At 41.0% G+C, this 18,709-nt stretch overlaps 1 protein-coding gene across 1 annotated transcript; it reads left to right on the plus strand.

Moving 5' to 3' along the window:
• The first annotated feature begins 304 nt into the window (after positions 1-304).
• lhx5 (LIM homeobox 5) lies at positions 305-17,539 on the plus strand. The gene is made up of 5 exons (XM_073478531.1): positions 305-477; positions 2,242-2,465; positions 3,297-3,574; positions 8,595-8,760; positions 17,190-17,539. Exons 1-5 carry the CDS (start codon positions 305-307, stop codon positions 17,537-17,539), a joined length of 1,191 nt encoding a protein of 396 aa, XP_073334632.1.
• The last annotated feature ends 1,170 nt before the right edge of the window (positions 17,540-18,709 follow it).

The following is an 18,709-nucleotide window of genomic DNA, read 5'->3' on the forward strand; positions in this document are numbered from 1 at the left end:
AACTGTGTGCTCGTGAGAAAACATGTCCGGTTCGTCCATTACGCAGTCCATCAGCTGGCGCGGCTGAGATCTCCACCTCCTCTGCTCTGGATTGTGGATTGTGACAAGTGCCAGGACGGGCGAGCGAACCGGAGCAGGACTACCACAGCTCAGGGGATTGTCACTCGGGAGCTTCCTCCAGTTTTCGCCTGACAGCACACCTCCCGGAGCCAAGACGTTGTTCCGCGTAGACCCGGGGTGCCCCAGTCCGAGCAGCGCAGTCCGTGTGGGAAGGTCGGCACTCGGCGTCCTGCAGGCCGGAGACATGATGGTCCACTGTGCCGGGTGCGAACGGCCCATCCTGGACCGGTTCCTCCTCAACGTGCTGGACCGAGCCTGGCACGCCAAGTGCGTCCAGTGCTGCGAGTGCAACTGCAACCTCACCGAGAAGTGCTTCTCCAGGGACGGGAAGCTCTATTGCAAAATGGACTTTTTCAGGTAACAGAGAGGCTGGACTCCAGAATGACAGTTTATTATTTACACTGACGCGATAATCTGAGAAATATCAAAATACACGAAGAGAAATAAAAAAATATCAGGCCTTAAAATTCCTGTGAGCTCAGGGGTCACAGGTTCAAACAATTTATTAACGTGCGCGTGGATAAAAAAAATAAAACACCTTCCAGAAGAATAAATGTCAAAATAAAACTGCTTTATTTTGAAAAATGCAGGACTTTATTATGAAATATCGGCCACATAATGGAGCGTGTGGCCTTTTAATTTGGCCTCTGCGATAAAAAGGAAGGACAGCTACAAATTTAATTTTCCGTGCTGAGCGTTTTTTATCTATTTTCCACATGCAGACAAACACTTTCCTCACACAGCCATCAGCCTATTAACCGCTTCACAATCCCTAAAAAAGTGTTTCAGGTAATTGAGTGATAAGTGAAGCCCTTGTTTGTCCCGTCGCACTCTCTTAGCATCATTTTCATTTGTATGTGTCAGTTATTTTCTCCCAAATTGTCTAATGACATGTAAGACACATTAGGCTTTTGTCGGGACGGGGCTATTATTGGCCCCGCGCGGCCCTCGGCCATCATATTACCGCAGGTCCCCATCAAGCGCTGGATTTTAAATGGCCAGCCATTAGCCAGGCGAAACAGTAATCACCCTAATATGTCCATTTGTTGTGTAAGTAGAGTTGTGCCCCCTTCGCATGGGGGAGGCTCGGCCGTGCATGTGAAAAGAAGAGGGGGGGGAGACAGTGGAGCGATACCATTGCAAATGGAGAGACAAGCCTACATTAGTGTTAAAACAATGCTGCACAAAAGGAGTGATGCTTTCACACAGAGGGCTTAAAGCACCGCAGGTACAGGAGGGCCGGCGCGAGCTGCAACATCTGCTGGAAGAAACACACACAAATCAGTGCAGGTGATACAAAATACAATAAAATAAAAAAGCAGTCAGCTGTTTTTATCCTCCTCTTCTCCACACATATTACAACACTTCTTCTTCTTCCTTCCTGTCGCAGCAGCAGGAGGAGGATTTTTTTCTCAATCCTGAATTTATTTTTTGGGGCTGTTTGTGTATCAAATTGATGAGTGTTCACACGCGGTATTTAAGCGGGTGAATATGGATTAAGAGCAGATTTCCACGCTAAGATGCTCCTACTCTGCCTAATCCCATAATATATCCCCACGCTACAATGTGTTGATTGTCACTAATACGTTTTTTTTTTGCGTGGGGTTATTGTCAGAGCACCTCCATCAAAATAATGAGCACGAGGCTTTTCCTGGCTCCAGATTTAAAAGTCTCGTTTTTAAAAAAATTCCTTTGAATGATTTCCGCCGCTCCTGTCAACAGTCAGTCAGGATGTTTATTGTTTTGTTTACTGTTAAATATTGTTTACAAATGACTGAATACTTAAATATCATAGAAGATTATCCGGGTTTTTACTCGGATTCCGAGAAAGAAGAAGCACTTTATTATTATTATTATTATTATTATTATTATTATTATTATTATTATTATTATTATATTTTATAATTGACTTCTATTTATATCATATTGTTACATGATAACAACGCATTTTATTAATAAAAATCAGATTCCAACATTTTAAACAATAATAATAATTCAGTGTTTAGTTGCCGAACAGCGGCTCTGGCGGCTCTTTGTACGCTGCTGTTACCTTCATGTGTCATTTCGCTGTTGTTTTTAATAAAAACACAAATTTGACGTTAAATCTCCGTTTTTTCGCAGGAGGTTTGGCACGAAATGCGCGGGCTGCCTGCAGGGAATCTCGCCGAACGACTTGGTGCGCAAAGCCCGCAGCAAGGTGTTCCACCTGAACTGCTTCACCTGCATGGTGTGTAACAAGCAGCTGTCCACGGGAGAGGAGCTCTACGTGATAGACGAGAACAAGTTCGTGTGCAAAGAAGATTATTTGAGCTCCGGGGCCATCAAGGAAGTCAACTTGAACTCAGGTAATCAATAATAATTATAACCGTGATATGTGTGTGTGTGTGTGTGTGTGTGTGTGTGTGTGTGTGTGTGTGTGTGTGTGTGTATGTGTGTGTTTTTGTCTCCCCTTTTGTCGATCTCTAAAAGCAAACATCTTTGTGGCCATGATGTTTGTTTTTTATCCGGTTAAAAATAAGACAAATATCTGATTTATAAAATGGCAGCCGGCCTTTCAGGGGGGACAAAAGACAGGCAGGGCTGGAGGCGGAGAGATTCAGGTTTTTGTTGAACGTCTCCAGCTGTCCGTGGAGAGAATTTCACAACAACCTTGTCAGGTGAATGGTTTTAATATTTACCTCCAGCTCTCTCTCTCCACAATGGCTCCTCTCTGTGTGTCATTGTGCGCCAGGATCCGCTGAGAGCGCGCACTGGGAAAGTCTGTACACCCAACATCATGTTGTGATCTCCTGCTGCACATATGTTCATTTTAACACGTCAGATTCAAACATGTGAGACATGATTTAATTCTGCTTTTTAAAAATATTCTGTTTCCGGGTTTTAATTTGTTGTGCGTAAAAAGCATCTTTTTTTTGTGTGCGTAAAAAGCTTTTTACGCACAACGAATCCGCGGAGAGGTGGGTGGATTTCAAGAAAAGAAAATATTTGATTTGGAAAACATCTCACCGGAGACATTTTTGTGTGTAAATATTTTGTGAACTGTATTGTCTGTGTGCCTGTGCGCATCTCAAGGCCTAATTAAAGCGCACACACCCTCCACCTCCTCCTCCTCCACCTCCTCCTCCTCCTCCCTGACATTTCGGATCGTGACCTTCCTCCTGTTTGTTTCCCCTCAGTGTCGTCGTGTACGGATAGGAGTTTATCGCCGGATCTGCAGGACCCGATACAGGACGACATAAAGGAGACGGACAATTCAACGTCCTCAGATAAGGAAACGAACAATATTGAGAATGAGGAGCAGAACTCGGGGACCAAACGGCGGGGGCCCCGGACCACCATCAAGGCCAAGCAGCTGGAAACGTTAAAGGCCGCGTTCGTCGCCACGCCGAAACCGACCCGACACATCCGAGAGCAGCTGGCCCAGGAGACGGGACTGAACATGCGGGTCATCCAGGTGAGACGAGCTGGCGTGTTGTCTTGCGGGGGCTGTGCTGGTGATGAAAGGGGGAGGATCCGCGCAGACAAAGACAAATTAACAGAGAAATGACGGATTATAAATCAGCGGAATTACTTAATAATACATTAATTTTTCTTTTTGCTGAAATGCTCCGAGAGTTAATTGAAGGCCTCGTTATCAGCTGGAGAGGAAAGGTCCAAACACGACGTGAAACACGTGCACGTTCAGAACCGTCTGCTACACGAGCTGCTTCCTGTTTTTTTTATTTCATGGGAAAGAAAAATATCCTCCAAAAATCATAAAATAACTGAACGTGACAAAGACAGACCAGTTATAATTAACATTTAATGTCTATTTAAAACGATAGTTTCATATAAAACACACACACACACACACACATATGGAGGCAGCGTGTTGCCTTAATGAGTTTTATATTCATAACAGCTGACCATCATCCTGCAGCAGCAACAAATATAAGACAAATTAATAAGATATATGATGTAATTTAATGATAAAGTCTAGATTTTTAAAAATGACCTTAATGTAAACACTTTATAATAACCATCATTAATAAATTATATATTTAGAGTTAATTAAACTCGAGTTAACAGTTTAATTCAGCTGATAATAAACAACGATATGTTTTTATAAACTATTTATTAAACAGTTTGTGAAGACGACAATAATGGACACGAAGATAATGATTAGAGATCAACTGCACATTATTTATTAACTTTACTGGAAACAAATGCTTCATAAATGGTTTGAAAAGCATTTTATTATAAAATATAATTATTTATTATTTATTATTGTTATAAAGTGTTACTTCTCTTTCTTTCTTTCTTTCTTTCTTTCTTTCTTTCTTTCTTTCTTTCTTTCTTTCTTTCATCATTAATAAATGTTAAATTCATAGTTAATTAATCATTAGTTAATAGTTATGTCACTGTTAACAAATGATTAAATGATTTATAAACCATTTATTAAACATTTGTAAACATCAACCTTATTATGGTGACCTGAGTAATGATTAAAGATGAACTGTACAGTGTTTAATAATCATTTACAAGTATTAAAAATATAGTTTATAAAGCATTTTATGTTATTTATAACAGTGAAATAACATTTATTAATGATGGTTATTACAAAATGTTTACACTTTATAGTAACCATCAATAATAAATGTTGAATTTATAGTTAATTAAACATTAGTTAATAGTCATTTCACTGTTAACATACAATTAAATGCTTCATAAACCATTTATTAACAGTTTACAACGTGTTATAAACATTAAATAATTAATATTTTATAAAGCATTTTATTGTTCGTTAACAGCAAATCAACTAAAGTTTAATTAAAATTTCTCATTTATAATGATGTTATTATAAAATCTTTCTTCTTCATAGTTTATTAAACAGTAGTTATTAGTTATTTCACTGTTCACAAACAATGAAATGTTTTATAAGACATTTATTTTTGCAACTGATGTTTATAATACTTTGTAAACGGTGAATAAATGTTTAATAAGCATTTTATTGTTTGTTAACAGTGAAACAACATTAACTGAAGTTTAATTAACTAAAGATGAACCATTTATTAATAATGACACTTGTTAATGTTACTGAAAGAAATAACAAACATGACACTCAGGTAGTTAATTAAACATTATTTCACTGTTAACAAACTGAAATGTTAAATAAACCCTGTTATTTTTACAATTTACAAAGTATTATATGATAAACAGTAGGTGGATGAATGATTTATAAAGCATTTTATTGTAAATGTGTCATTTATTACGGTTATTATAAAGATAATAATTGCTTTTCTATTCTTGCTCCACGTCTCCAAATCTGCAGCCGTTCATTTATTCTCTGAAATTAAGATCCGCTAATCCAATTTATTGATTCATGGATACAACAAACATCTTTTTCTTCTCTTTCTTAAATGAATATGATTTATTTTGTGCAGCAGTGTTTGTTCCTGTGATCGTTTGTGTTGCGCAGCCGTGAAATTAGTGAAAGGTTACTTTTGTTTTTGCCAAAGGCGCGAGGAACCCCCCCACAAACAAACATGTTCTGCAGTAAAAACACGAGCGAACACTGTTTTTGGACCTCGCTCTGTCTGACTCACACACACACACACACACACACACACTGGTGTCTGGGTGCAGACTGTGTCAGGATGATTAGCACCATCTCTGCCAACTGTGATGTGGCTTTTTGTGCACTCACTGTAATTATCGCTGATTTCACAGATTTACATACCACCCTCCCCTTTCCCACCTCTCTGCTCTTACTCACTTACAGCCTCGTTCCCGTTGCTTATTAGAGCAGACCGGGGGCCCCCCAACACCTCCACCCGCCTCGTCTACATCATATACTGCAGGCTGCATCAACAGAGCTCAAACAAACAGTCAATAAATCAATCAATCCATCAGGCAGTCAGTCAGGCAGGTCCGTCCCCTCCGTCCGTGATCCTCCCACCCCCTCGCGTGTTTGCTCGGAGCCAAAATGGAGGCTGCGTTTCGTCATCTTCCTGCTTGTTCACTGTGTGTTAAATACCATTGCTCTGAGCGCGGGGAGCCCTGTGAGCCACGCTGCGTCTCCAGCATGTGTATGTAATCCCTAAGCAACGCTCTCTCGAGGGGAGCGAGAGCATTTCCATAAAAATGTACCCTACAGTTAGACGATTGTTCTCAATAAGCAGGTGTCGCCTTTGCTGCTGGAGCACATAGAACAGAGCCTAAGTGGTTTTAGGTGTGTGTGTGTGTGTGTGTGTGTGTGTGTGTGTGTGTGTGTGTGTGTTTGTTAATCTGCAGCACAGTGGGACTCTGCCTCTGGTGTAGCCTAGCCGGGGGTGAACATACATCATTATGCAGCAGTGATGCAAAGGCTGAAACAAGATGTGTTATGTCTCATAATGCAGACATATGGTGAAAAATCCTCCTTTGTTCCTCTTCAAACACAGTTTATTCAAACGTCACTGAGGAGCTTCTTACTCTCTGATTCACAGCTCTGACTGTTTATTCCAACTTTACAATAACCATCATTCACAAGTGGAACGTTTACACTTAATTCAACTTTATTTAATAGTTATTTTACTGTTTTACAGACAATGAAAATCATTTATTAAGCGATTGTTTATTGTTAGGTGGGAACTGATGTTTATAAAAGTTATCTGGACGGCCGTTATAAAGTTAACGTTGATGTAAACATTTACATTTGGTTAATAAATGGTTTATTAAAGCATTTATTGTTTGTTAACAGTGAAATAATGATCAACTTAAGTTTAATTAACTATAAATTAACCAACAGTTATTAGTGATGGTCACAGAGGATCATGAGCTCGTATATTTATATTTATGTTACTTTGCTGTTCGTCAGGAGCTTCTTTATACTTTTACTCATTTTTGACTTGGTCTTTAAATCTTTGATGTTTATATAAATATATTCATGAAAAATGGTTTTTCGGTGATGTAATGTTTGGATTTCATGAGGAACCACGGCAGGAAAAGAAAATGCATGAATTTAATCCCATTTATGAGTTAACATTTCTTTGTGCAAGATATTTTTTGCACATTGTAAACTAATTATGCTTTTAAAAAACAAGCGTCTTCAGTGTAAATGACCCCTGTGTGCATATATATATGTGTGTATATATATATATATATATATATATATATATATATATATATATATATATATATATATATATATATATATATCATACATTACATATATACACTGATGCCCAAACTTTTTCCCTCAGAGGGCCAAAACTGAAAGTTAACGTTGGACTTCGAGCAAGAAGCAAACCTCTTGTGTTGAAATGAAAAATGCTCAGAGAGGCAAAAGAAAAACTACATTTACATCTTCTAAGTCTGATCTAAAGTGTTTTCTCTCGTGCGTTTATGACTAAAGAAATACATCTCTCACAGCTCCCTGAGTTGTAGACTGTCATTGTGCTCAGTGTATAGAAATAATTACACTTGTATGAAAGTAAAACATTTTTACCTCGTGAGAAACTAAAGCAGCATGAACAGTTTTTATTAGTTTACATTAAAACATCTGGCGGCCCGACTCAAACCTGATCACGGACCAGCTTTGGCCCACGGGCCTCACTTTGAGCCGCCCTGCTGGACCTTAGCTTAATTGATTTGGTTGCATTTTATAACAACATCATTAATAAATGGTCATTTACAGTTAATTAACCTTTAATTAATAGTTATTTCACCGTTAACATACAATGACATGTTTTATGAACCATTTATTAAGAAATTGTAAAAGTTTATAAACATCAGTTGCAGCTTTATATGAATAAAAGATGAACTACACTGTTTATTTATTCATCATCTGCAACTTAACAATAAACTATATCTTACTGAACGGTTTATAAAACATTTCATTGTTTGTTAGCAGTGAAATAACGATTAACTTCAGTCTAATTAACTATACATATGCACATTTATTAAAGATGTTTTTGTGTTTCTACTGATTTTTAGTCATTCAGATGTTGAGATGTTTAAACCTGAACAACAACACAAACACAACTGTAACACAGTGAACACAGATCACAGTGTCAGAGGTGTCAGACAGCTGCGAGCATCATCAGTCAGAAACAATACTTTCTGTCATTTGCATGAAAAACTAGTTTGAGCTTATTTTCGAGGGATGTTTCAGAAATCTATCAGAAAACTTCAGCATTTCGAACTTCCATTTGAATTATGGCTCCGACGCGAGCTCTGTAACAGCGAGCATGAAATTGAATAGATCAGTGAAATTACCTAAAAATGATCAGGATTCATATTAAGTCGATACATATTAATCTGCTTTCAGTTCTGTCAGCGTGGTTTTTCTTCATGCAGAGAGCAGCGGCCTGAATCTTGTAGCGATTGTGATCAGAGTCTGAATCTTACGACGACGAGACGGAAGAAGTTTGATTAAAGAAAAAAAAAACAGTGATTGAGGAAGTTTGGAGCGGCTGCAGTCTGACCTCCTCCGTCTCTCCGGTTCCTCGCAGGTTTGGTTCCAGAACAGAAGATCCAAAGAGCGACGGATGAAGCAGCTGAGTGCTCTGGGGGCCCGGCGGCACGCCTTCTTCAGGGGCCCGAGGAGGATGAGGCCCCTGGGAGGCAGGCTGGAGGATCCCGACATCTTAGGACCCGGAGCCTACGGCTACTACGGAGGTAAGAAATGAACTACTAGTGTGTTTCTGAATATAATTTACCACCACCTCTTGTTATGTTAACACAGAATCTGGGTCTGTGTTTTGTTCTGATGATCTGTTTCACCCTCACGTCAAAAATCTACCGTCAGCAGCTCCAACAAGGCTGATCGTAACATATCAGGCTCTTTACATAAAGATTACACGTCTGCTGGACACTCCTGTGACTTCATGGACGGTTTATTTGGACATTGAAGGTTACATGATGTTCGACTCTTCTTCAAAGATGCAACACCCTTTTAGTTAGAAAATAACGCTTTAAAAACTGTTGTTTAATGGATGAAAACACAAAAGTCGAGCTTGGCTCACCTCAGACGACTGGAAGGAAATATTTTGAAGGACCACAATAAGTATAAATATCGTTTACTGCAGCTTGTTACACAGCCTGGAGGTTAAAGGAACAGGTGTAGTCTAACCAGACTCTCAGGGTGGCAGATACTTCATACGTAGAAGCTCAAAAGGTGTAATTAATATTGATGTGTCTATATTCTTAAGTAGCAAAGTGTAATAACACACTGTAATGATCATAATAAAGTCCATCCAGTGTGATTTTCGTGGCGTTCTGCAGTAGAAAGGCGTCGCTCTTCTAGTGTCACTTAAGTTTTTAATCAAGATGAAGCCTCAGCAGCGTTTACAGGTCACAAAAAAAACCTCTGCTCACTTCTTGAGCATCAGTCTCAGACAAAGAAGTTGCTACTTAACTCCGGAGAAATAAAGCGACAGTGTCTTTAACTAATTATGAAGGTAGAAAAAGAAGGAAAGAGGAAAGTAACACATCAGAGCAGATTCAACAAAAGATTCATTTTTAAAAGTGTTAAGTGAAAGTAAACTGAAGAAGATAAATTAACTCCAGGCGACAGAAGACAGACTTACAGCTTCACGTCAAAAAATATTTTACACAACTGTGTCACATTTACGGTTCGACACTCGACAGCTGAAGCCTCTTTAACAATAAACTGGTCATGAAATTGCACTCGGCTGGTTTGGAGGAGGAGGAAACAGGTAGAGGTGTGTGTGGTGTTGCATTCACTGACCAGGACATTGCAAATGAGGGTAGATAACGTACCTTTAAAGGAACAGTTCACCCCAAAAATGAAACTTCAGTCATCATCTCCTCCCTCCATGCTGATGAAAGTCAGGGGAAGTCTCGTTTCTGGAGCTTCACAGTAAAACAGAGTTTTAGTAGCTGGAGACTTGATATCAGTGTTTTTTTGTGTGTATTCCAGCTCACATGATTAGAAAAGAGACTTTAACAGCAGTTCATTCTCACATGTGGAAAACAACAGACGGGAGAGAATCTGTCACGATTTAAGAGCTGCAAAAAATCTACAGAAATCTGATATGAAATGAACATCAGGAAAAAGACTCCACTTCACCTGCAATTAAGTTTAATGACAACAGCGTTTCGGTACTTAGACCTTCATCAGGTTATCGTACAGGACAATGGGGGGAGGCTGTCTTAAGTAGGGTTGTGGACAGAAAGACGTCCCTCAAAACCCCATCAGACACACCTGGACCAACAAATGTACACCACTGAATGAAAACCACCATAACAGGAGAAGTTCATATATCAATCAATGTGCATATGTACACAATATAAATAGCATAACAGTATAAATGTGATACAAAGGTATGAAATTAACAAAAAAAAAAGAAAATTCAGTCAATATCTGCTTATTTACACCCTCGACGAGCTGTCAAGCCTGTGCACCCGGACGAGGGCTGTCAGGATATCAGATTATCGTGTCCAAAAGAATTCATGATAATGATTTTATCGCGATATCTATATACATATTATCAGTCGAATTAATCTTTAACTTTGTTGTGTTTTAACTCTTTTTTTGTGAGCTGAGTTAAAGTCAAAATGCAAATGTAGAGAGGAGAGATGTTATTAAATACATTCATGGTAGCAGACACCAAGGACATTACATTAAAACCCGGACACAGATGTGGAGACAGAGTTCATTGGCTCGACTTCCTGCGATTAAAATACCCGGATCTTCCGTGTTGAGCATGCTCACTAGAGACTTACGCCAACTGAGCTGGCTAACTTCCGGTTTAGCGCCCGGCTAACCTGAATGGAGATGATTTAATTTAACCGTTCGGCTCTTCTACACTGCGAAGTGAAAGTATAGAGGGGCAGAAAATGGAGATACTCCAGTAAAGTACCTCAGAATTGTACTTCAGTAAATGTACTTAGTTACATTCCATCACTGGTCACATGAAACCTAAGATCCATATTTTAATATCAGGATCATGTCAGGAGATGAATTATAAACATACAGAGGGCAAACTCATCGTCCTTTTTGGGTGAACTGTTCCTTTAAATTACTGATAAAATGTTAATTTCACATTAAATTATTTGTCGCTTCTTCTTCCTGTACGAGTCTGTTGTTTTCCACATGTGAAGACGAGCTGCTGATGAAATGAAACATGTTCTGTTATCACGTGAGCTGGAATACAATTTGATCTCCAGCTGCCGTCGACACCTTCGAATCAATAGTCTTTCAACGGAGAAGAAGAAGAAGAGCACTTGAACAAAAAAAAAAAAAAATCTGGATTGTAGAGAATTCAAGCCTTTATCGGTCGCCTGGATCAAGAGAAGAGAAATCATTTCAAGACAAGTGGGCAATCGAACAATAAACGGCGCATTGACGCGACAACAGCCTCGCACTGAACTGGAGGATTAAAACCAGATGCACCTGTCGTGTACGTCTCGACCCGGCTTCTATACAGCTCCTGTACGTCTACCTGACGTACTCGGGCATTGAAGAAACAATAAACTGGAGCCGTCAAGGCTGCGGCGCAAAGAGTGGGAGGGGAAAACAGAGGACAGAACAGAGGACAAAACAGTCATCCCTCGCGCTTTCTTGCTATCCTCGCTGCTTTTCACACCCTTTTGTGCAGCAGAGCAGCGGCAGCAGCAGCGGCAGCAGCAGCAGCAGCTCCGGCCCGTCTGCTCGCCTTTATCTGCCTCCTTATGTTCCTCTGCTGCTGCTCACAGGGAGGAATGCCTGTGTGTGGTATAGTGCGTCTGCATGCGTGAGGGTAATTATAGTTTTCAGAGCCAACGCCTCCCCCTTCCTCCTCCTCCTCCTCCTCCTCCTCCTCTCTCCAGCTCCACCTCCACCCCCATCACACACACTCAGAGGCCACAACACGAGCTCGTTCTCAAGGTTGGCCTGAACTAACAAGGCCCTGTAAGTGACATCGAACGATTCAGTCACGTCAGCTCTCGTTGTTCCTGAAGCCGCGTGTAAAACAGTGAATTTAAAAGCAGTTGTTATAATTGGGGAAACATATTCTGTGATGTGTAACCTGTTGGTTCCTGATTCAGCCTGTTCAGACTGAAATAGGAGTGAGAAGAGCAGCATATGGTGCGAGAGAGTGGAGAGATGTGAGCGCAACATCTGGGGCATAAAGTCTGCCGGCGATCTCAGTTTAAGGTGCTGCTGAACAGGTTCGACGCCACTGAGGTGATGTGCAGCAGAGGGGGGATGCAGATTGGGAAGGTGAAAATAGAGGAAGGTGAGAGGCAGACGGCAACGGGAGGGTCGTGGTTGTTAGGGGAGTAATCGGCTACATGTGGATGGGATGAGTACAGTTTTGGTCTGATTCTCATCTGTGTCACTGAACCTCTCTTTGAGAACGTCTCTGTGTTGAAAGGATCATCGTGCAGTCAGACTGAACCGATGTTGTTCTGCGTGTTCTGCAAAACAAAGATATGATATCAGTTTTAACTTCAACACTGTGTCTGGTGAGGAGTCAGGAAAACATCGTGTTCGGGCTTCTGTCGCGACAAACACGGCTGGAAAACATCCCAACGTCAGCGATGTCACGCTTACAAATGTTGAAACGCAGTTCTGAACAGTGGTCTCTGGCCTGGCAGATCACACTCTCTCCTCCGTCTCCTCATATACATGTAATCTGAACATGACATCATATTTGTGGTTTGCAGAATTGCAAAAAAATACCAACAACTAACCGACCAAGTCCCTGGTTTAGATGGAATATCTTAACATTTTTGGTCGACTTGCTGAACGTTAGAAGAAAAGATTGATACCACTCTCGTGTCTGTGTCTTGTATATGAAGTCACAGCCAGAAGTCGGTTAGCTTATCTTAGCTTAGCATAAAGAATGGGAACAGTGGGAATCAGCTCATCCGGGGGAGCCGGCACATCACCCCAAGGAAAGCTACAACCTGCAATCATCATTCTTCGGTTTTTGTTTGGATTAAACAAATAAGAGTGAGTCTTTGTGCAAAGCTAAGATAACTAATCGATCGGCCAACGGCTAGAGATTTAGTTTCAAACTATTTCTGATAATCAATTCTTCGTTCCTGTAATTTTTTTTTTTAACATTTTCTGGTTTCAGCGTCTTAAATGTGAAGATTTCCTGCTTTTCTTTGTCTTTTATGACAGAATGTAAAGAGTCTTTTGGGTTTTGGACAATTTTTTTTTTACATTTTATAGATGAAATATACACAACATGCGTACCTCACAGAGCTGCTCTGAGAGGCTGCAAGAGAAGCTCATTTTGCTGGTTCGTTGATTAATTCTGAATTTGTACTGAACGGATGTCAAAGCTGCACCGATGTGACTCACGTACGCTCTGCTTGGAAACAAAAAAAGGGTTCGTTAAACCAAAGTTTAAAAAAATAAATCTACAGGTGGTTTTGGATTTATTTGTGATTTTTGTCAGAACGATTTATTTCTAGAAAACAGCTTCTCTGTTCTCTGGATCTGCAAAACGTCCTGTAAACATGTGATCGGTTCAAACATGGAGGCTGTGGAAACACGTGTTACTAATGATTTCTTAAATCCTTCCTTGAACTTTGTGTTAAAGAGGAGACAGAAATCAGAGAGTGAAATAAAACCTGAGCGCTTAAATACAAAAGTATCTGCACGACTACAATCGACCACAAGTGACAGATTTTTTTAAAGTAATTAAAGTAAAATGCTCCAACTAACCGCTGAACCCTTTGTCATGAATCCTGATTGTGAAGGACGGCGTTTAGATTTTAGACTCATAAATAACACGTTGCCATGTTGGCTGCATGAATGTGAATAAACCTGAGACATCAAACATTACGTGAGGGCCCAGATTTCCCTGAAACCTCTCAGAGGTATAAACACGTCAGTCAGTGTTAGAGGTTACGGAGAGAATAATTGTAAATCCTGGTGTGTTCTGGAGATTTTCTGTGAAAAGCAGGAATTTGCTCTGTGTTCTGTCATTAACGTGACACGTTGAGTTGCTGCAGCGCTTTGAAGTGAAAAACATGAAGAGAGTTTGAGACAAGAAGGACGTCAGTCAGAGAGTTTGGAGCTGTGGTTTTTAATAGATACAGGTTCCTTTACATACAAGGTAGATAATATATATATAGGTATAACACCTTCTGCTGACTGAAATACGTCAACAACATTTAGATTAGATAGACAGATATATGAAGAAGGTGACGACTCCTGCGAGGACTGAAACTTGCAGCGCTGCAAGCGAGGATCTGAATAAGTCGCTGGAAATTTTTGTTTTCAACGCAGGAATTTTCTGCAGAGACGAAGAACTTTGGAAGAACTGGATGTATTTCTACATCAGGAACCTGGGTCTGAATTTAAACAACCAAATGTAACTTCTCAGAGAAAGAGAGTTGATTGTTGAGTCGACTGAGACCCGAGCAAACAACCCAAGTTGTCAGAATTTGAACAATATTTCTCCAGGAAGTTGTTTCTTGTCGCTTTAAATTCAGACCCTGGTCCCTGTGGTAGAAACACGTCGTCCCCGCGGGAAACTCCTGCGATGTAAACGTGGCTCTTCGTGGTCCTCAGACGATGAATCCTACTAATTTAGTTGACGTCTGTGTTTTCTAGTGAAAGTATAAAAGGCTTCAGAGGTTTGGATCAGTTACAGGATAAAGAAGATGATGCTGCCGATCGATTTGTGTGAATTAATCACCTCACACCTGTCCAACATGTACAAGTACATTACAACATGTTAAAGGTGCAAAATGTCATAATTTTAGTTGTAAACATTCAAAAATTAACTAAAATAATCAACAAAATGTGGAGAAACACATAATATATATTTTGTTGCTAACCAGCTAGCCGTGGCCCTTTAGTTTTTGGTGTGTCACGACCCCGGCCACCCCAATTGGGGGATAATGCCGTAAACTGAGCGGGGTAATCCTGTCACCACCGAGCTATCGATCCTAAACCTTTTTGCTGAAACCACGAGCTGATGAGGTGAAGTTCCTGCGACGCTGGAAGCAGCATGACGTGGACAAACCTGAGGAGCGAAGTGCAATTAAAGGAGAAAATGATCGAAGGCAGGAAACTCAGAGCGAATGACCAGAGGAGCAACAATCCTGAATTTAGAGTAATTAATTGATCTGTTGACTGGCGAATGTTCTGATAATCTATTAAAGGGTCACTGTGCGGTTCTGGAGAAGAAATCCAAACTCAGAACTTTAATATTTACAATATTAATGAGGTAATAACACAAACGCAGAAATATGTATTTAAAAATAATAAACAAGCTGTTCTCAGAGGAAAATAAGGTCCCAGAACACTGTTTGAAGCTAGAAAGGTGGCAGGGTCCGCCACATGTAAACAGTATAAATTGTGTTGTCCTTTAAGGTCAGTTTGTTTCTCTTCTCATTAACATTTCTCCAACAAACCTACAGACTGCTCCTTTAATATTTTTTTCACGCAACATGCTAAACATTGTTCCAGCTCCTCAGGTGTGAAGATTTGTGCTTTTCTCTGGTTTAATTACTTTAATTTATTTAAATGTATTCAAAGTTTTCTCTCTAAGACTCAAAACAAAAGAAAAAAAACACAATATTCATATTTTAAAAAATGACAAATCATCTTTTTAAATATACAAAATGTTTCTTTGTTGAGCAGAATGAATCCGATCTGTTGTTCAGAGTTAACTGAAGGAGCTCACAACAGATTTCCCTCATTACTCGCATCTCTTATAACAAACGATTAATCGATTGATCAGGAAAACAATTATCCGATTAACTGATAGTGAAAATAACCCTTAGTTGCGGCGCTGAACTGAACTGCATGCTGGGAATAATGGAGCGTGATTGGTGGGGGCTCAGGAGAGGCCGGGCGAGGCGGAGGAGAGGGACGTTTGCCTGGAGGCAGCGTGAGACATGACGGAGAGATGCAGCCGACGGGAGCTGGCGAGGCGGCGGGGAGGCTGGAATCTCATTTTGGAGTTCCTCATCCACATCCAGAAGTTTCAGCGGGGGAATCCATCGAGGCGAGCACGCATGGCTGCGAGCTGAATGAGTGAGGGAGATGAATGCAGTGTGTAAAAAGGCGAGAGAACTGAGGTGGAGAGGTGTGGAGTTGTTTATACACTCAAATGAGGCTGTTGGAGACCGCTTGGGTGGAAATTGGACATGATCAATTTCACCACTTAGGTGGAGGTGGAGGTGTGTGTGGCATCGCACGCTGCCGTGGGTGTTTTTATGTATATTCAAAGGCTCAATTCCAGTTCCAGTTTTTATCCTAACGCTCGTTTTCCAGTGGTTGAAATCTCCCCCTGTGGAACTGAACGACCCTTCGAGGCCCTCGTACGTCATCAGCGTTAACGTGAGCAGACACGAGCACACGACTCCAGCACGCCGACCTCAGCTGTGGTGATCTCTCTCGTTTTATCTGATGGAGATAGAAAAGCAGGGACGCTCACAATCATTCCCAAACAATCAAGTCTTCAAATAAAAGAGTGAACACTAGCGGTGCTTTACAGGACAACGTCTGCAACCTGTGCTCCCGTCCTGCCTGTAAAGCGCTGTAATACGTTGAAATGTTAAAAGTCTGCCTCTGAATAATCTTTATCCCGACAGAAATTCTTCTTCTGTCTTCAATGTGAATAATTCAGTGTGTTCGCCAAAAAGAAGTTGTTTTGCATTTTTAAACAACATGTTGACGGCTTTTTCCAGTATTTGAGTGACAAGAACAACAAAATCACAGTTTACAAATTTCATCGACAGAATATCTGCTGCAAGTAAATTAATAAAATACAATATATATAAAGTAAAAGTGAAGAATTTAAAAGGTGGTTTGTGGCGTCGGTGCTCGTTAGCTGCCTGATCTGTACTGCTCGTGTGCAACTCTCAACAGAGATGGGACAGAAGCGAGATGTGTCACTCACGTCTTCTGGATGTCGTCTGATGAGGTATACTATCTGCTGCTTCCTGTTTGTGTTTGTGACGATGAACATGACACACAAGGAAGAAATAAACAGAAAGTCAAACTCGTCTCCTGAAGTCTAAGAGTCCAACAGTTTACCTGGGATTTAAAGAACCTGCATCTACTCGCTCATTTTGGTGTAAAGGTGGTGATAGGGTCTAACTCCATGTTTTCTTCTGTCCCTCCACAGAATACCAAGGTGACTACTACGGACCAGGAAGTAACTACGACTTCTTCCCCCACGGCCCTCCGTCCTCGCAGGCTCAGTCTCCGGCCGAGTCCCCCTACATCCTGGGCTCTGGGCCCGGAGCCATGGAGGGATCCGGACACCACCCTTCAGACGACCAAAGGTTCACGGACATGATCTCCCATGCGGAGACCCCGAGTCCGGAGCCGGGCTTACCGGGCTCCCTGCAGCCTGTCCCGGGGGAGGCTTACGGGGGCGGACCCAGTCCTCCTTTCTCCTTGGCGAGTAACTCCAGCTACAGCGCTCCCATGTCCCACCAAGGCCAGGAGATGGGAGAGACCACAGCCTGGTAGAGGGACGAGTCTCAGCCTCGTTAATTCAGGAGGACTTTTTAAAATCGGACTGACTTTCACAAGAGTGGGACAGCTTTGCTGCCCAGTAGACGCTCCAAAGCATATCCCTTCCTGGATTACTGGACTTGAATTATTTTAAAACAAATGTTGAGATTCCACCCAGCAAAAACTTGCTTCTCGCCTTCCCCTCGATGTTAACGAAGGTATCTTCTAATAGGAAACACATTAGAGAGAAATGCCAAAGGGGACATCGTTAGTTCTCTTAATTTCTCACCACACTTTCCTTTTTTTCTGTTTCTTTTTTTCAAACCGTCGCTTCAAAGCAAAAATATTTGTTTTTCATTCTGTCGCTCCATTTCTAACACACTCGGTGTTAAAAAAAAAGGAGCTGGTTTTTAATTCACGCTTTAATGTTCACACACAAACACTTATGTGGCATCAGGACACGAAAGGTTCAGTCAGAAAAAAAAGAAAACGCTGCTTTAAAAAAAAAACTCTGACATTATGTCAAATCCAAGGCTGCTCCTTGGTGGAAACTGCACACACACACACAAACACCCACCCACCCACACACACACACACACACACACACACACACGCGCACACGCGCACACACACACACACCGGCGCTGATGTTCTCCAGCACACATCTTAGCTATAAGTCCCTTAATGCACAAAAAGTGTTCTTGATCATAGCTCTAAAGAAGGATGTCTATACCATTATTCAAAACACGTACACAATTATACAGACACTTGTACTCACTCAAGCACGCACACACACACACACACACACAGATCTCACACCCGTGCAGCCGGCCCTGATAGTTGTGCTCTGCAGACTGCTTCACCTGACCTTCCTTTTGTTACTGTCCCTTTTAAAAAACATGTTTTAATGGAAATGATTTTGAAAAGAACATTGAACCCATAATGGAGAATCTCCTTCAACAGCTGAGGTCTCCTTCCTCTAAAGAGAGAAAACAAAAGAGGGGGCAGACAACATCTGTGACATTACCACTGTCTGCTCTGAAGCACTCATTGCCATCTAGTGGCCTTAAAACACACAGAATTTGAAAAAAAAAAAAAAAAAAAAAGCTCAGCTCAAAGCAGCAGAGTCCGGCTCTGTGCGCACACGAACATCTTTGTGCCGCAGAGGACGTTTTTCCTTTCTGC

The sequence above is a fragment of the Pagrus major genome, chromosome 12 (assembly GCF_040436345.1).
Source record: "Pagrus major chromosome 12, Pma_NU_1.0".
Classification (NCBI taxonomy): domain Eukaryota; kingdom Metazoa; phylum Chordata; class Actinopteri; order Spariformes; family Sparidae; genus Pagrus; species Pagrus major.

Excerpts from the sequence above, each read along its gene's own strand:
- lhx5 (XM_073478531.1), top strand. The coding sequence starts at position 305 with ATGATGGTCCACTGTGCCGGGTGCGAACGGCCCATCCTGGACCGGTTC. Across the intron at positions 2,466-3,296 it reads GGAAGTCAACTTGAACTCAG|TGTCGTCGTGTACGGATAGG; the intron begins GTAATCAATAAT and ends GTTTCCCCTCAG. Across the intron at positions 3,575-8,594 it reads TGAACATGCGGGTCATCCAG|GTTTGGTTCCAGAACAGAAG; the intron begins GTGAGACGAGCT and ends GGTTCCTCGCAG.